This window comes from Vanessa atalanta, chromosome 30 (genome assembly GCF_905147765.1).
Source record: "Vanessa atalanta chromosome 30, ilVanAtal1.2, whole genome shotgun sequence".
In the NCBI taxonomy this organism is placed as follows: Eukaryota; Metazoa; Arthropoda; class Insecta; order Lepidoptera; family Nymphalidae; genus Vanessa; species Vanessa atalanta.
The window spans coordinates 344,030-361,032 of NC_061900.1; the positions used below are offsets into that span (position 1 = coordinate 344,030).

A 17,003-nucleotide genomic window follows, 5' to 3' on the forward strand; every position below is an offset into this window, starting at 1 on the left:
AGGTCCAGTATATATAACCTAGGTAACAGTTTGATAAAGCCTTTTATAATTTCAGCACACTGTGATAAGACGATGAGTATCAAGAAGAAAGTCCAAGGACCGGCGGCTTTTAACGCTTTAAGGGTGAATGCTCCCATACACGGCGAAAACACATGCCTTGGGCGAAATTTTCGTTGTATTGTTTTCTTTGGTATTTCAATAGCAGTTCTTGGCTTATTGGTAACTATAACCATTCTATTGATTCGAGAATATGGTTGATTTTGCATATATAACTTGAATTTTTTGTGTTCGTTTTAAAATTAATGTCTTTGTTTTTTTTTTTAATATATATTTTATTATTTTTATTTTATTTTATTTATGACAAACGTTTCTCCGTAACCTGAGTTGGATTATACATGTCTCTTTCATACGCAAGATAAACGACCAATTCCATCTCATAAATGGTCTGAACCTATACTTTTTTGAAAAAACTTGGTACAACTACATGATAAAGCTGATTTGGTGCTGTGGAACACGTGAATTTTAAATGAAGAAAGCGGGTTCAAACCCAAACTCTGAATTGTCATGTACTTAACGTGTGTTTTTGTTTATATAAGGTAACGCTTTCAATTATTGACAAAATACACACAAGACATTATCCCATTTAAAATGGGTAGGTTTTACATACACCTAATCGACTAATTATTGTATTATTAAGTTTTCTTATTTAATAATCGTTATCTTTTTATACAAAAATTTAAAAACTTTAAATATATTATTTAGAATATTAAATAAGTTAGTATTTATTTACTTTTCTTTGTTGGTAAACTTTATTGTTAGTAGCAACAATTTAACCAAAAATAGGATAATTATTTCGTAATGCTATTATTATAAAACGCTGTCAAAAGTTATTGTAAAATTAAGCTTCAGAATAGTAAGCCTTTTCTAAGAGTTAAATAATTTTAAGTTATCGGTCCCAAAATTACTATAAGTATTTTTCGCTATTTGTAATTAGATACTTGGCTCCTATTTTAAAAATTAATCCTGTTGTGTACTAAAATACTTTTAATAGGTGTAGTAGTATAGTATATTATTTTATATTATAATATAAGTTATGCTATGATTCAAAGAGCAAGAAGCCACAGCAGAAATGCTTAAAAATACAACGCTACAAATAACAATATGGCGTCGCAATCGTCAAACTAAAAATGGCGTTGGCGTTCACATTGTGACAAGCACAATACTATATTTGTGTGTGACATTGAAGAATTTCAATAAATTAATAAACACTCGTTTAACTAATTAAGCGCCGCGAGGAGATCGGGGTACATTTGTGAATGTGTTAGTGGTTGGAATTGTGAAAGTTATTAAATAAATGTATTTATGATAATTATATGGCGTGGCGATGACGCAGTTTCTACCACCAAATCTTCTTGCTCTATTTGCGGCACGGGATCCAATTCCCTATCTGCCGCCAGCAGCAAAACTTCCCCATGAAAAGAAACAAAAAGGCTACGATGGAGTCGGCGCTTTTCTCCATATTTTCGAGGTTAGTTAAAATGCCGTGCCGATGTGTTCATTATGCCGTATAATCGATTTTTGAATAAATAAATGTCGAAAAGTACGTTAAATACTACACAATTTCTTAATATTAATTGAAAGTCTTCTTTTAAGATTTAAAATATTGTGTATGGATACATGAATATTGTATTTATACTGATGCTTTTGACGATTTATAACGAGATTGAAATACATGCTTAAGCTTATATATAATTATACATTTAATAGTTTGAATGCGTTTTTATATGAAAATTAGAATATAAAAAGTTAAAAGTTATATAAAAAAATGTATTTTTGTTACCATAGCACCCGTCTGAAACACCTCCACCTACACGAGTGGAGACAAGAGAAGAAAGACTTGAAAGACGAAGACGAGAGCGTGCTGAGCAGACGGCATACAAATTGGAGCAAGAAATAGCATTATGGGATCCCACAACCAATGCACCGGCCACAGGCGATCCTTTCAAGACATTGTTTGTTGCTAGGATAGTAAGTATATATAAATTAATTAAAATATTTTACCAATTGTTACAAATTTATATGGATTAATCATTTATACTCTATTCCAAATATAAGGGAGTTTTTGTAGTAAAATTAAAGTGGAATTCAGTAGTAAAGTGTTATAGTGTTGTGTTATAAATAAAAATATATTAATCATAAACACTTTGTAGTGCACAATTTAGCTGAATTATTAGCAAATTATATGAAATACTTCAATTGGAATAGGCTAAAATATTATATAAGAAAGGTTTTTTAGTCAGGCATTACAAAATCCAACACCCACCAATGTTTAGTTTATAAACTTGAGTTTATTCCTACACTCCAATGAGCGGTCTTGGAATAAACTCAAAAATCTCTTAATTAGCAAATTGTTAGCTTTACTTTTTACATAAAAATGTGTACTCATTTATAAGTAAATATAGGTCCAATAAGTAAATAATAACAAATTTATTTGCTTCCAAAGTTTTACTTTGTTAAAGTTCTAAAAATCTAATATAACAATAATAAAAACTAACGACCCACCCTGACTTGCATAGATGTCATTTACTAATGAAGAAAATGTTATGATTTAAATGTGTTTTAGATCCTATATAACTCTGAAGTGATGTAACTTTTTACTGATGAATTTTAAACATATAGATCATTAGTTCCGGTGATTACTCCCTACATACAAATAACTTTCACCTCTAAATAATATTAATATACATTGTATGCTATCTAATTTGTCCTCCTATATTCTGTGATAAGAATATCTGCTAACTATGTAGATGTTACGAAAGAACTATATTAATTACTAGTTGTCGCCCGAGGCTTTGCTCGCGTTTTATGGGTTGGTTGTCAAGTGTTAGGCATAAAAAGTATCCTATGTCCTTCTTTAGGGTTCAAGCTTGGTTCATACAAAATTTTATCAAATTTGGTCCTGAGGTTTGGCCTTGAAAGAGCAATAGACAGACATACAAATTACTTTTGCATTTGTAATATTAGCATATGTAGGTAAATAGTATTTATTGATCTTTTATATCTGTTACCTACAGTACAGCAAAATATAGGTGATATTTTAATTTATTTGTGAAAATGTATATGTCCAGACACAAGGGATGTAACATCTTAGTTACTATGACAATGTTAGGAATATCTGAAAGCGATGTTTATTAAGATTAAACCTCTTATGAACTATCTCTCTTGTGAATTTCAATCTGTTCAACAATTTACCTTCTCTGGTTATAGAAATGATTTTTTAATGATGTTTTTTTATTTACAGAACTATGACACATCCGAATCCAAGCTTCGGAGAGAGTTTGAAGGGTACGGAGTAATAAAGAAAGTATGTATCAATTTATCAATCATTATCTCTATATTTATTTATCGATATATAATAATGTCTAAGGCACTTGGCCACTTTTGAATTTAAATTGATTTGAATTTCTTAATATATCCTATATCACTTTTAAACAATGGAGCGTGTCTCCATTCGGTGGTATATATAGTAGCTTATAATTCAGTTAACTAGTTTTAAGTTAATAATAACAGGCATGACCGGTATCCGGCTAGAAGGACCAATTTTTGAAACTGCTCTAATTTGTTCCAGATTCATATGATATATAATAAAGACAATGGCAAACCAAGAGGATATGCTTTCATTGAGTACGAACATGAGAGAGACATGCACTGTAAGTTGATCGGTTAATATTTAACTCGTAAACATAACAAGAGAAGAAATATCGCTGGTATTTTAATTATTTTTATCTACTCGTTTCCGCTCGCGTGTTAGTAGGGGCAGGAGTTATGTCCTTTTGTACCCCTGATCATATATAAGGAAATATTCAAATGTTATAGGTTGAGTAGTCGACTAACGAACTCCCTGTCGCGTTTATCGCTAGTTGCGATGTCATTAACTACCAGCCATACTTCTTTGTTGATCCGTATCACTTGATAATGTTCATATTTGTGAGTCCTTATCATAAATATGTCGAATCGTAATATATTTAGATATTTATAATGAAGAATTCTCCCCGGGCTTGTATGTCTCGTTTTTCTAGATCCGTTCAAACATACAGACAAATACGTTCAATGTATATCAAAAGCTGACCTACCATTCAATTTACTAGTAATGAATATAAATGTATTCCAGTATTTGAGAATCATCAAATTGTATCAAAATTAAAATATACATGAGGAAGCTTTTAAAAGTAATTTTGAATCTTCAGAACAGAACAGAACAGCTAGTTAATATTTTCTACCATTTTTATTACAATATACAGTTAAATCTATCCTGTCTGAAATAAAAAAAAATACTATCACCACGCTTTTTTATCATCTATATAAACTTTTGAAAGGATAAAATATTAATTTCCTTTATTTTCAATTTGCAAATTATCACAACCGATACAAGTTTTCTTGTTACTTATCAAATAAGCAAAACTATTTCGACTGATGTGGTGACGCTTTAAACTAATGTCTGATTCTCCGCATAAAAAGTTTAACATCAATTAATAATAGCATGCAGAAATTCAGAAGTATAAAAACCTGTAATCTTGTAACTGAAATAAAATATAACCTAGTATTTGTTGCGCGTGACTTTGCTCGCTTTGTATGTGTTGGTCGTCAGGTTTAAGGTATAAATAAATAAAAAATAGGTTATAACCTTGCTTGAGATTCCAGCTAGCTTCAAACCAAATTTCATCAAATTCGGTTCAGTAGCGGGCGTGTAGGCAACAGACAGACAGAGCTACATTGCATTAATAATAGTAGTAGATGCTACATCAGGATTTTTATCAGTGCAATAGTATCAGAGTTTATCCATTACAAACAAACAAATCTTTCCCCTTTAAAATATTAGTATAGATTCTAATGTTAAGCTAAGCGTAACTCAGCAAAGTTTGCCTAGCTATGTCAAGATCAAATTATCGGATTCTTAATTATTGTATTGTAAGCTCATTTAGAAAAGTATTAATCTGCTACAATTTAATTCAAAGGTAAAATCCTTGACAGAAGTCTAGTGGGGGTCTGTAAACTTATTTTTACACAAGCTGAATTGTCAACGGCAACATTGAATATTTTAATTGTATGTCAATCTATTCAATGGTTATTTTTAAGTATTTTTTTTTTCTAGTGAATGTTTTGAAATAAAAGAAGAATTATTTTATTTATGGCAATAAGGTCTTATAACTTCTTGGAACAAGTAAATCCGATATTAACGAAGCTTTGAATATGTAATATCTTTATATTGTTGGAATTTATCGATAATATGGTATCTTTAAGCAGGCCCTCAGAATTGTTTACACTGACTATGTCAATATTCTAAAATATTTTGGTCAAAGCACCCTATAATAAATTATAAAAATAACAATACATTTTTTAAAGAATTACCTAACTGTTATTTAAGGTATATTTTAAAATACATAAATTTGTCCTAATCTAGACAAAATTCAAGTCAAATGTTTTATTAATTATAGCGTTCAACTTGCTTATCGATTCCTCAAAAATACAACAATCATTTCATATCATAAATGTCTTAAAATTATTGTTTATTGAATACTAGTTTCGGCTTGCTTAGCTAAAAGTACCCTATGTGCTATTCAAAACTATATGCCAAATATCATTAAGATCCGTTCAGCCGTTCTGCAGTGATTGAGTAAAAACATCCATCCAAACTCACACATTTATAATATTAGTATAGATAAACATGACCTTATCCAGTTTATTCTGTTATATATTATTTCTGTGTACGTTACGTAACGTTAAACAAACACGCTCAGTGTAGCGTTAGATAAACAGTTACAAAATTACAGCAATGGTTTAAGCTATGCCTCCTCCATGCGAACTTTCGATCGCTTTCTCTTTCGCTCTGTCTCTTTTTATTGTATACGGCTTAATATAAAATTATTTAAATTTATTTTTTATTATTGTTTTAAGTGACAAGTGATTATTATTAATAAAAAAATCGTCAATAGTTATATATTCTCAAAGTTGGTAATTTATATTAATGTGTCTGTTATTTTATACATAACGTTACAAGTGTCCCACGACACCAGTCGTTTTTTTTTTTTTTTACCGAGTGCCACGTGCTTAGAGGCATCCTTGGCTCTACCCCAAGGACACTCTGTGAATAAAAAACTGATTAGATATTTCAAAGGGTACGAAGGGAGATTTTAGTTTTTCCAGTAGTTTGAATTCAGACAGATTTAACTATCTAAATATATTATGACATATTTTTTTTTATATAATATATTCTATAAATTTTTAACAAAGTTAGGTTTATATAAACTGCTTGGAAGGTTTTTTTTTTTTTTTATAAATTTAAAATATACTGAAATATATACTTTTTGTTCTCTTTTTTTTTAATCATAATATTTGCTATTTTTATCTCATTAAAGTGAAAATTTAGGGTACAGTCTACAAAAAAAAGTTTAGTTCATTGTAGTCTTACATGCTTACCTAATGGTACCACTCACTCAGCTACCAGCGGATCTTTATTTTTGTGCATTAGTAAAATATTCCCGTCATATAAAATAAAATTACAATTCTAGCGTTACAACTTAAAGTAATTATCAATATAACTTAGGTCTGGAGAGGTGAAACTTATTTACGTCAGTAACGTTGCAGTGGAATTTAATAATATTTAAAAAAAAAAAACTAATATTATTTTGTATACTCTACTTTTAATGTCGTATAACTAGTAACGGATTATAAAATAACGTTATTTTATAAAACCCTCCGAGCAGTTTGTAACAACGCGCCCACGTACGTAAGTCGGTTGAATAGTATGTACTGTGATTAATAAGTGGCTTTTTCTATTCACACCACAGACCCAGCCGTATTGACACAACACAATGTCGAGATAACCGGCGTTATAGTATAGGTTTGTATGTGGTAAGATTCGATACCAGCATACAAGATATATATACCGGAAATAGCTTATTGATATTATATTAATGTTTAACGTAACGAGTAACGATTATAATGTTTAACGAGTAACGATATAACGTTACGAAAATAACCGTTATAAAGGAAATAACGATGCTATTTTTTATTTGTTTCGATAAGTTTTTTTTAAAGTGTTACAAAGTGTTGGATTATAAAACTTCACACGTAAGATAAGTATGGAAGTTTATTTAGACATTTATTTTCTCAGACAAAGTTAAAGTCGTTTCTTTTTTTTAATTTGGAATATTAAGTTTTTTTTTGTTTAAATATGCGCAAGGAACGTAAGTAAAGCGCACCAGGTAATGGTAATGTTAACGCCGCGTCGCTTCGCTGCGATTTAAAAAATATCTATATGTAAGTAAAATATTAAGAAGTATATAATTCGGAATACGAAGTGATCGCCGATGGTAGGTATATAGTCATGTCAAATCACGTCTCGGCTCGGTCGGTAGGTATCACAGTAGGTATATGTGTAAATGTCGTGAAATTGTTTTTTTTTTTTTTGTTGACACAATTTAAAAAAAAAACTTTTTCGTAACTTTAAATGTTGTCACATAGAACGTTTGATGTTGCTAATTCCGTATTTAATATCAGCAACGTTGAATGTTAATGGATTTACATGGATTTCTTTTGAACTTTGTCTAAATTAATAATAACCCGTATTTGTATAATGTCCATGTAAATCTATTCATTACTGTTTAGAAATATTCCGCGCGGGCGACGTTTGTTCGAAAAGTAGATACATCCCTCCCTTCCATCTAAAAGACATTCAAAGACGTTTCAGTATTTGAAAGAGGAGCTAATATTCAATATACTAGAATTGTTGACGATTTGAAATGTTTATAACCCCCCCCCCCCACTGGCCTACAGTTGCTAATTCCAAAATATATAAATGTCGCTCGTCCGGAAGCAAGTCGATGGAGTGTTACATGGTTCCGTGCGATGTGTTCCAGCCGCGTACAAGCACGCCGACGGCAAGAAGATCGACGGGAAACGCGTGTTGGTCGACGTGGAGCGAGCGAGGACGGTCAAGGGGTGGCTGCCGCGGAGACTCGGTGAGCAAGAGTGATCTTTTAACTCAAACTCAAATTCCTTTATTCAATAAAGATGCATTACACTTGCTTATTGATAGTCAAACTAAACACTACCACCGGTTAGAAAAAGGAAAACCGGCGAAAGAAACTCAGTGGTTCTTTTTTTTGCGTCAGTCTAATTAAGTACATATATTGAATATGAGTAGAAATAGCCAGGAGGCGATCGTTTCATTCCCAAGGCTATATGTGCTATCGATAATAAATTCGCTAATTGTATAGTAAGTACCCTTTCGCAACACAAGCGTTCATTAACAATTTTTTAAATTTGGCAACAGAAGCATTTTGTACGCTTTCTGGGATCCTTTTGTAAAACCATATACATTGTTCCACAAAAGAGTCTCCGACTCTATGCAGTCGAGTAACTGTAGTAACAAGTTTATGAAAATCACATTATCTCATAAAATCATTAATATTTTTCCGTACATAGAAAACATCACAGAATACATATTGAGAAGCAACGGTTAATATCTTGATATCTTTAAATTGATACCTTTAAACATACAGTACTCGAGTACGAGTACGAATCGGTTCGGTGTGCGCGTGTAATAATATATGGCGCGCAGGCGGCGGGCTGGGCGGCACGCGGCGCGGCGGCGCGGACGTCAACATCAAGCACTCGGGCCGCGAGGACAACGAGCGCGAGCGGGAGCGGTACCGCCTCGAGCAGCGCGAGCGCGACCGCGACGAGCGCCGCGAGCGCGACCGTGAGTACCACCATCGCACCATCACTTGAATGCTGACCATATTTGTATGCATGGGGTACGGTTAGCATCATCACATCATCCAGTCTGACACAAGTTTTTTTTTTTAATTTAAATATGCCGTCGTTATAGCTTCATTTTTTATTCACGACAACCACCATTTTAGCTTTTATACACTGAAAGTGACATAGCACAATCAACAAAATATACAGATTTTCAATTCGAATGTTTGTATATGTTTGTGTTTGTGTATGTCTTTCTGTCTGTTTACAAATAAGCAGTCAGTATTAAATATGTGTGTATTTTGAAGGCGGTCGACGTCGCAGTCGGTCTCGTTCCCGGCGACGTTCCGCGTCTCGCTCGCGCAGACGGGAACGTGAGAGGGAAAAGCGAGACGACGATACCGAGAGGTGAGTGCTTTAATATGTGATGTTTTTGAGCCGTTGACACTTGAGATTACTTGATGGTAGGGCTATATGAAAGCCCGTGTGGGTAGGTGCTGTCCACTCATCAGACATTCCACCGCTAAAGAACAATAAACATAAACAAATGTTATGTATGGAATGGTTAATATTTCTAATTGGATTTAAAAAGTTAATAGTAGCTTAAGCATGAATATTTTAGTACGACGACTGACCTTTTCTCTTAAACGCATGCCTTAATATAAATTTCCATATATCACCTCCTATTGAACCCCTCAGGAGAAGATTTTCGTAAAATATTTTCCTGGTGTTCATGTCCGTTCCATAAGGAATACCAGTTTACTTCCATTAAACACATACAATAACACGTTGCAATGAATCGCGTCTCCCCGCAGACGTCGGCGGCGGTCGCGCTCGCGTTCGGAGCGTCGCCGCGAGCGCCGCGACCGCGACAAAGAGCGCGACAAGGAGCGCGATAAGGACCGCGACAAGGACCGCGACAAGAGGCGGCGGCGGGACAAGGAGCGGAAGGAGCCCAAGGTCAAGCCCGAGGACATCAAGATCAAGGAAGAGCCGCAGGACGGTGAGTTACATTTATATCGTGTCATTTTCTTTGGGGGGAGTGGGAGGGGGCGGCAGCTTATAGAAAACAACCGAAATCAGTACAGAAACAAAGAACAGACTCTGGACTCTTTGTTTCTGTTCTGATTAGATAAGTGAGGGTGATTAATGATGGCCCCTTTTTTTAACTTCAAGGCACAGTATTCAAAATTAACGTTTTCTCCTTATTAACGAATTTGTATTGCAATTCACAGATTATCCAGAGTTCAGCCTGCCTGCCCTCGACGTTCAGATCAAACAGGAACCGAGCGAGGACGAAAATAAATATAATCCTGAGGACGCCAACGGGGACGATTATAACTATTAAACTACACACACACACCCGCACGACACGTCCGGTAGCTTCGACTTCACGCAACAGAGATGCTGGACTATCAGCTGTCCGTAACATCCACTTGAAATCGGTCCAACAGCTAAAATTCATAAATTTAATGACATTTTTTTTTTGTTTTGCTAACCGTACTTTTCTAGTGTGTAACAAGTTGTTGACATTCGTGTCTGTATCACATGTGTGTTACGTCTGACTTAACTTGGTTCAAATAGCCGACATGGTTAGACTGAGCTGATCGTTCTATGACATCGCACGCATTCACACATTCATAAATTTACACAGTAACACACACAAACTTTAGATGCTAGCTTTTTGGTGATAGATCTCTTTCCAATATATATATTATATATATATATATATATATATATATATGTAAATATTTTATAATTCGGCAATATGTTTTGATTTAAAGTAACTTAGAAAGAGACGAAGCGATACTAATCTAGCGTGTTCAATTGAAAGTGAAGTTATCACCGGTTCTGAATGTGAATTCGTCCGATTCTACGAAACTCAGTAGTCACTCCCTTTGTCATTTATATACGATTGTATCGTGTACATACGCGTCATGTTTTATTTAAGTTTTTATCGAATATTACCGCAAGCACACAAACTTCACGTGGGAATAGCTCATATTATACTGAGCGTGTTAAACGTGTACAGTCAACACAAACATTACCCTTATTTCCTTGACAAGTTGACACACACAAGTGTTTGTTTTCCGACATATTTGTCCAAATATGTCATATAAATTATCGTTTCCAATGTTTATACTCCATAGTTTCCCCCTCCAAGTTTATATTGACGTTTCAAAGATAATTCACGGTCCGACATAGTATATGTGTTATGTTATAAGTTATATGAAGAAGCGGAGGGACGTTCAGACGTCACGGTGAGTATGGGAATCCCCGAGTTTTAGACGATTGAGAAATAGTGGTTTTTTTTTATAAGCATACGACTTCACTTATAAATGTTTGTCTCCTTAATGGCATTTATAAATAAAGCCGTATGTGTTCGAAGCAATAAACACATGTTCGTTATCTTTGATTGTGTTGTATACAATCTTGATCTTTATTATTATAGCCGGAGAGTCCAGTGGTTACATGTGATACTTAGCTGATGATTATGAGTTCAAACCGGACAAGTATTGATGAATTTTAATTTGCTTTTGTAATTCGTCTCATGCTTGTAAGGACAATTGCAATTATCGGCTCGGAAATTACGCTTTGGATTCAAAAGATATATCTTATATAAATCTCTTCTCCAATGTTTTTTTGGTGGATACTCAAGTTGAAGATTTTTAACCGAGACATGCAGGTTACCTCACAATGTTCTGTAACGGATTCAGAACTGTTTATCCAGGTTTGAATTAAAGGACTGCGCTTAAAGACATGTATTTACTTTTCTGTTCTTTATTTAATATAGCTTTCCCTTTACAATGCTATGCTATGCTATGTTAGAAAGAGATAGTCTTTTCAATCAGTTTAGTTGAGATTTGTATACAACACAATTGATTCATTTTGTAAGATGAACTTTTAGTTCTTAATTTTAAAATGTCCTGTGTTCTAGATAAGGCGATAAAGATTAATAATATATAAAGCATTTTTATTTATTATCCTCACAAACCCTAGTTTTAATAACACTTTAGGAGTTTATTAAATAATCTCTTTGTCAAAGGTATAAAGTTATAATGCCAATACCAAATGATACAATTAAAAATGCTTAGGAAATAGTTGATTAAAAACTTTTTTTAATTATGGCACTAATTTAATTAAAAATGGCAATTAAAGAATGGCACACTTCTGTATTAATAATTTCGTGCATGTCGTTCGTGGTCTGTATTGATTACAAAGACAAAATTATTAGTTTTTTACTAATATGATCTATTAACAAATATTACTAAAAGTGTCAATGTCTGGGTGGTGGTGACCACAACTTGCTGGTCTGCCTACCTTTTCTCAGTAAAAAAACAATCCGATGAGACGGAAATTGATTACCAAGACACAGGAGTGAAACTGCCAGCTTCTAAACTCAAAGTTGGTACGGAGTTCTTAATTTTTTTTAGGCTTGCACTTAAGATGGGACTGACTAATATTATGTATGTATGTATAATGTTAAACAAAGCTAATTTCTAGAAATTCGAATATTTCTATATAATTCGAAGTAAAAAAATATTTGTTTGAGTGAGTGGTACCTACTACAGACAGCCTTTTACAAAGCCCTACCATAAAGTATGAATGCCGTACGATTTAAATTACTCATTATTGTATTTCTCACATTTTACTGACTGACAGTTTACTGCACACCTTGGGAATGAAATAATCGCCTCCAGGCTGTTTCAAATAACTAAAATATAATTATTATTGTACATACAACATCGTCAAAAAAACTTTTCATTTGCTAAATTCCGAACCGGTGGTAGATTTTTGACTATCAATAAGCAAGTGTAAACACTTCTATATTGAATAAAGATTTTTGACTTTGACTATATTCCAAGCACCTGCCACCTCTGCTAACACGATTACAATTCCAATATATTTTGACAATCCATCAAAACCTCGCTTCTCACCTCACCTCAAGACTGCGCTCCGCTTACAACATCTTCAACTCCATAACATCACGCAACGACCCACATGTAATAGATGTGAGCAGGAATATTTAACGGGGGTGAAAAGGCACGGGCGGCTAGTTGATAATAAAGAACGAATCTTTAAAACACATTGCAATCGAATAGAATGAGTATTGAGTATCAATCACCTTGCGGAATTACGAATATATGAAAATAAAACGACACACATTACTCGATCACTATTATTCTTGAAAACAGAATTCTTGGTACCGCAGCCCGTCGATTCGGTTTTCATCGATGACGTCACAGACAGACACGAAATCTTCTTTACCTCTGTACTTAAAGAAAACTTTCTCAGACTCCCATTTGGACGCGAACTGTCGGTCCGTGAAAAACGGTTCCTCCGTCTGGATGTCCAACGTGTTACTTTGGAATGGTAACACTAACCTGGAAAATTACAGACTAAAATAGGTAAGTTATACCAATTATTTGGGAATTGAGATGTTTGTACAGACAACTTTAATCTCCAACGTAACGGGCATTTTGTTATAATTTTACCTAGTAGCGTGTAGGAACATTCTATGCGGCGCGGTGTCTTCCCTGTTGCTGTACGTGTAGTCGCCGAGGATCGTGTGACCGATCGTCATGCAGTGCACCCGCAACTGGTGAGTGCGACCTGAACCGGAGACCAGGGAACATCGATGAGATTCGAGATATGATAAGATTCAATCGAATCGGAAAGAGGTCAACGGCTCTTTAGTATATTCCAACCACAAGAGGATTGAATTGATGCGATATCATTGGTCGAGCTTGAATGAATTATATTCATTATGGATTTGCGAAAAATTAAGTTGATATAAGTAGTTTAGTAGAATAGCGTTGTATCATGAATAAACAAATATTAATCAAGAACCGTTAGTAGTCTACTATATAACTGAGCTATTAGAAATCGCATGAAATATTTAAATCTAAGGTTTGTTTAACTTTTTTCCTTCTTCGAAGACTATATATAATTTTCGAGGCACGAGCCGTTACTGAAAATTTTTCTACAGATAAACTCAATAACGTAATGGCCAGTGTGTTTTGGATCTGCGGCCTCACAGACCACTAGCCTTACAGGCTACTAGAACAACGAGACGTCTTTAAATAACAGCACAGCGCGGCGGGACAAGCGAGTCTGATGATCTGACCTGTGATGGGTTTGAGCAGCACCACGCTGGCGGGCTCCCCGCAATAGGCGCCCGACTCCAGCGCCAGCACGCGCGTGTGCGCCGCGCGCGCTGCACACGTGGACGACGCCGCGCGCACCGCACGCATCCGGTGCGCGCCGTCCGCCGACTCATCCACGTCTTAAGGATGATTACAGTATGGTATATTTTTAATTTGTTCAGATTTGTGATATTTTGCAAATAATCCTATAAACGTATATAACCAATCAGCTCGGTATGGTTCGATAGGGTTCAACTCGCATTGGTTGGGGGGTCAGTCTTAAATACATGCCATTCATTGCTTTTACTTTGACATGATTTATGTGAGTAAATTTTTGAAAAAATCTAGTACGACAAGGAAAACGATAAAAAAATCTAACTGCCTTCATAATTTTTAATGATTAAGTTAAGTTGGAAATTTCATGTTTTGATATATATGTGAATGTATGTGTGATTGTGAATAAAACTACAAAAAAATCCGATCAATGCAAATATCGTTTGATTAAAACCTAAAACTATGTTTCAACCACAACTCCTAGAGATAATGTGGCAACATTATTTTATGAAATGTCAGTAAGAAGTGACATTTTATATTGTGCTGTGCATTACAAGCCGTAGTATAGGTTTTAGGGTTGCCACACACGAAAACATCACGACGTCATACGTGACGTGTCAACAAACATCCATAAATGATAGCTATAGATTTAATATAATAATAAATAAAGTATATTTTGAATTGATTCTTAAATTAGCCATACCGTAAATCTATAGATTACTATCTATGATGCGGCCCCGAGCCCAGGATAGCTTGGATAGTCAGATATTCACGTCATGATCTCTTAAGTTACGCTATCGTGACGTCACAACGCATTTATTGCTAAATTTCGTAGAACAAAGTGAAAAGTCTAAACTTCCGCGTTTACTTTGAGAAGTAGATATATTATTTCGTCGACCTTGTTCGATTGGGCATTACTGTGCTCTGTGTTTGGGGAGACAAGTGTCACAGGTCTGTTCAAAACTTACGCAAATTAATACACTAAAAAAAAAATACATACTGTTAAAATGAGCCCAAGGCTCTCTTGGTTTTGTATTATTATTATAATCAGAGGTTACCATACATCTTTTTATTATTTTCACATCTTTTACTCATAAGAGAGGAGACAATTCCGACAAAATTTAATGTAATTTAAAATCCACGCCTTAGTGGCTCCAACTACCACTCACCGATTGCGTATTTAATATCCGCCACATCAAACTGAAGGTGCCGTCGTAAGACAGCCATGTAATATTTCCTCGTCAGCCTCTTCTCAAACAGTCTGCCAACTCTGGCAGCAGCCTTTTTATTCTTGGCTATACATAGAACACCGCTGGTTGAGTAATCAAGACGTTGGACGAAATGTAAAGGATTCAATGATGTTGAGAGATGGGAGTCGTGTGATGCGATGTGGCAAGCTACTGTGTTCTGGAAATACAAAATACTTTATTTTATTTCATAGAGTTTCGCAGATTGATAAACAGATCATTAGTCACCACCTACCATAGTTATTGGCTTTGTAAGAAATAATGGCAATCCCTTACAGTGCCAATCCACACCGAGCTTGGGAACTAAGATGTATGATGTACCGGAACACAATAATATCAAGTATTGCTGTTTGACAAATGACGGTGGAATACGTAATGGTGGCTTCTACCCAGAAGGGTATGCACGAAGCGTTACTACCATGTAATAATTATAAATGTTATAACTAGCTACTCGTCTCGTCTTCGCACATAGGGTTTACATAAAAACTATTTTATTGAACGATAAACTCAATTCGATCACTTGATCGTGTTTGGCATAAACTGACCTAAAGTGATTTAATCATAGTCTGACCTAAAGTAATTTAATAATAGGGTATTGTACTATGTTTGAAAAAGTACTTCAAAACGTTGATTTTTCTAATAAAAAGCCACAAAACAATATTTTTCGCCAAAATAAGCACGCATTCTTGCCATAAAATTAAATTAAATTTTAAAACTTTTTTATCCCCGCTAAAACGCTGTCAGTCATTTTGATGATGTCAAATGGTTAAAAACAACAGTCAGGTATATACGACCGGTACTCATTCAACGTTAACAGCTATAAATATTTAGTGTTTTTTGGGGAAATAGATTTAATAGATTACAATCGCTATCGTTGAAGTGTAATGTACAAATACTAGCATTAGAACTCCAGAAAAGTTGTTTATCAAAATGTCAGATGATATTGAAATGACAGTTTTCTGCCTATCTGACGCCACACCATGGCGGCTCGTGCTTTAGCCTTTAGGTCACGTGATATACAGACTAAAAATTACAACTTTTCATTTCAATATAAATTAATAATGCGTTTTTATGAGTCAATATTAAACTATTTAAGTATATTTCTATATATTTTAATGTTTACCAAAATTCATAATTTATTTTTCACTACCGAAAATACCTTATTGTTTATATAGACAATAAGACTTTTATCAAGATATGTAAAAAAAACATTGTCAACGTCAAACTGCAAGCAATAACAACAAAAATATAACCTCAAATTTACTTGTTTGCTTTTTATACAAATTGAATTTATGTTTATGTACCTGTTTAGAAATTTAGTTTGCTTACCTTTTCATTCTCATCGTTTGCGTTAATGAACATATCAAATGGTTTATTGACAATAACATAATCGTCATCTTCGTGTATCTTTGTGACGGCCATATTGATTACTCACAAATCCAAAGAAAAAAGTTAAAAATGTAAAAATGTCGAACTCTTGGGATTTAGCTGTTCAATTTTTATGCTTGTTACAAAGTGTGATACCCTCGGACATAAATGCAAAAGGAGAGTTTGAAACGCCGTCTGGATAGCTCTATCAAGAGTGGCGTTCAGTAGTTCCTCCAAATGCATTTTGTCCTGGGCTTATAATAATATTTTTTTAAGATTTCACATTTGAATAGATTTTTCTTCTCGCAATTCTTTAAAAATTGTTGAGAGACGTTTTCTTTTTTTTAATAACAAGTAAATTGTTTCAAATAGTTGTTATATATTTTTGAACGTCAAACGTCAATATAGTAACTAAAATTAAAAT

The 17,003-nt window shown here is 34.1% G+C and overlaps 2 protein-coding genes across 2 annotated transcripts; one reads left to right on the forward strand and one right to left on the reverse strand.

The window, feature by feature from the left end:
- The first annotated feature begins 1,173 nt into the window (after positions 1-1,173).
- On the forward strand, positions 1,174-11,725 carry LOC125075356 (U1 small nuclear ribonucleoprotein 70 kDa). Its single transcript, XM_047687088.1, has 9 exons — positions 1,174-1,528; positions 1,846-2,028; positions 3,302-3,364; positions 3,629-3,710; positions 7,920-8,021; positions 8,624-8,764; positions 9,072-9,171; positions 9,579-9,766; positions 9,999-11,725. Exons 1-9 carry the CDS (start codon positions 1,385-1,387, stop codon positions 10,109-10,111), a joined length of 1,116 nt encoding a protein of 371 aa, XP_047543044.1. The 5' UTR covers positions 1,174-1,384; the 3' UTR covers positions 10,112-11,725.
- Positions 11,726-12,928: 1,203 nt separating this feature from the next.
- LOC125075223 (RNA pseudouridylate synthase domain-containing protein 1-like) lies at positions 12,929-16,914 on the reverse strand. Its single transcript, XM_047686916.1, has 5 exons — positions 16,541-16,914; positions 15,134-15,371; positions 13,892-14,050; positions 13,260-13,377; positions 12,929-13,148 (listed from the first exon to the last, which is right to left on the reverse strand). Exons 1-5 carry the CDS (start codon positions 16,631-16,633, stop codon positions 12,944-12,946), a joined length of 813 nt encoding a protein of 270 aa, XP_047542872.1. The 5' UTR covers positions 16,634-16,914; the 3' UTR covers positions 12,929-12,943.
- Between the last annotated feature and the right edge of the window lie 89 nt (positions 16,915-17,003).

Excerpts from the sequence above, each read along its gene's own strand:
- LOC125075356 (XM_047687088.1), top strand. The coding sequence starts at position 1,385 with ATGACGCAGTTTCTACCACCAAATCTTCTTGCTCTATTTGCGGCACGG. Across the intron at positions 8,765-9,071 it reads CGAGCGCCGCGAGCGCGACC|GCGGTCGACGTCGCAGTCGG; the intron begins GTGAGTACCACC and ends TGTATTTTGAAG. Across the intron at positions 9,767-9,998 it reads CAAGGAAGAGCCGCAGGACG|ATTATCCAGAGTTCAGCCTG; the intron begins GTGAGTTACATT and ends TGCAATTCACAG.
- LOC125075223 (XM_047686916.1), bottom strand. The coding sequence starts at position 16,633 with ATGGCCGTCACAAAGATACACGAAGATGACGATTATGTTATTGTCAAT. Across the intron at positions 15,372-16,540 it reads CAAACGATGAGAATGAAAAG|AACACAGTAGCTTGCCACAT; the intron begins GTAAGCAAACTA and ends TTGTATTTCCAG. Across the intron at positions 13,378-13,891 it reads GCTGCTCAAACCCATCACAG|GTCGCACTCACCAGTTGCGG; the intron begins GTCAGATCATCA and ends TCTCCGGTTCAG.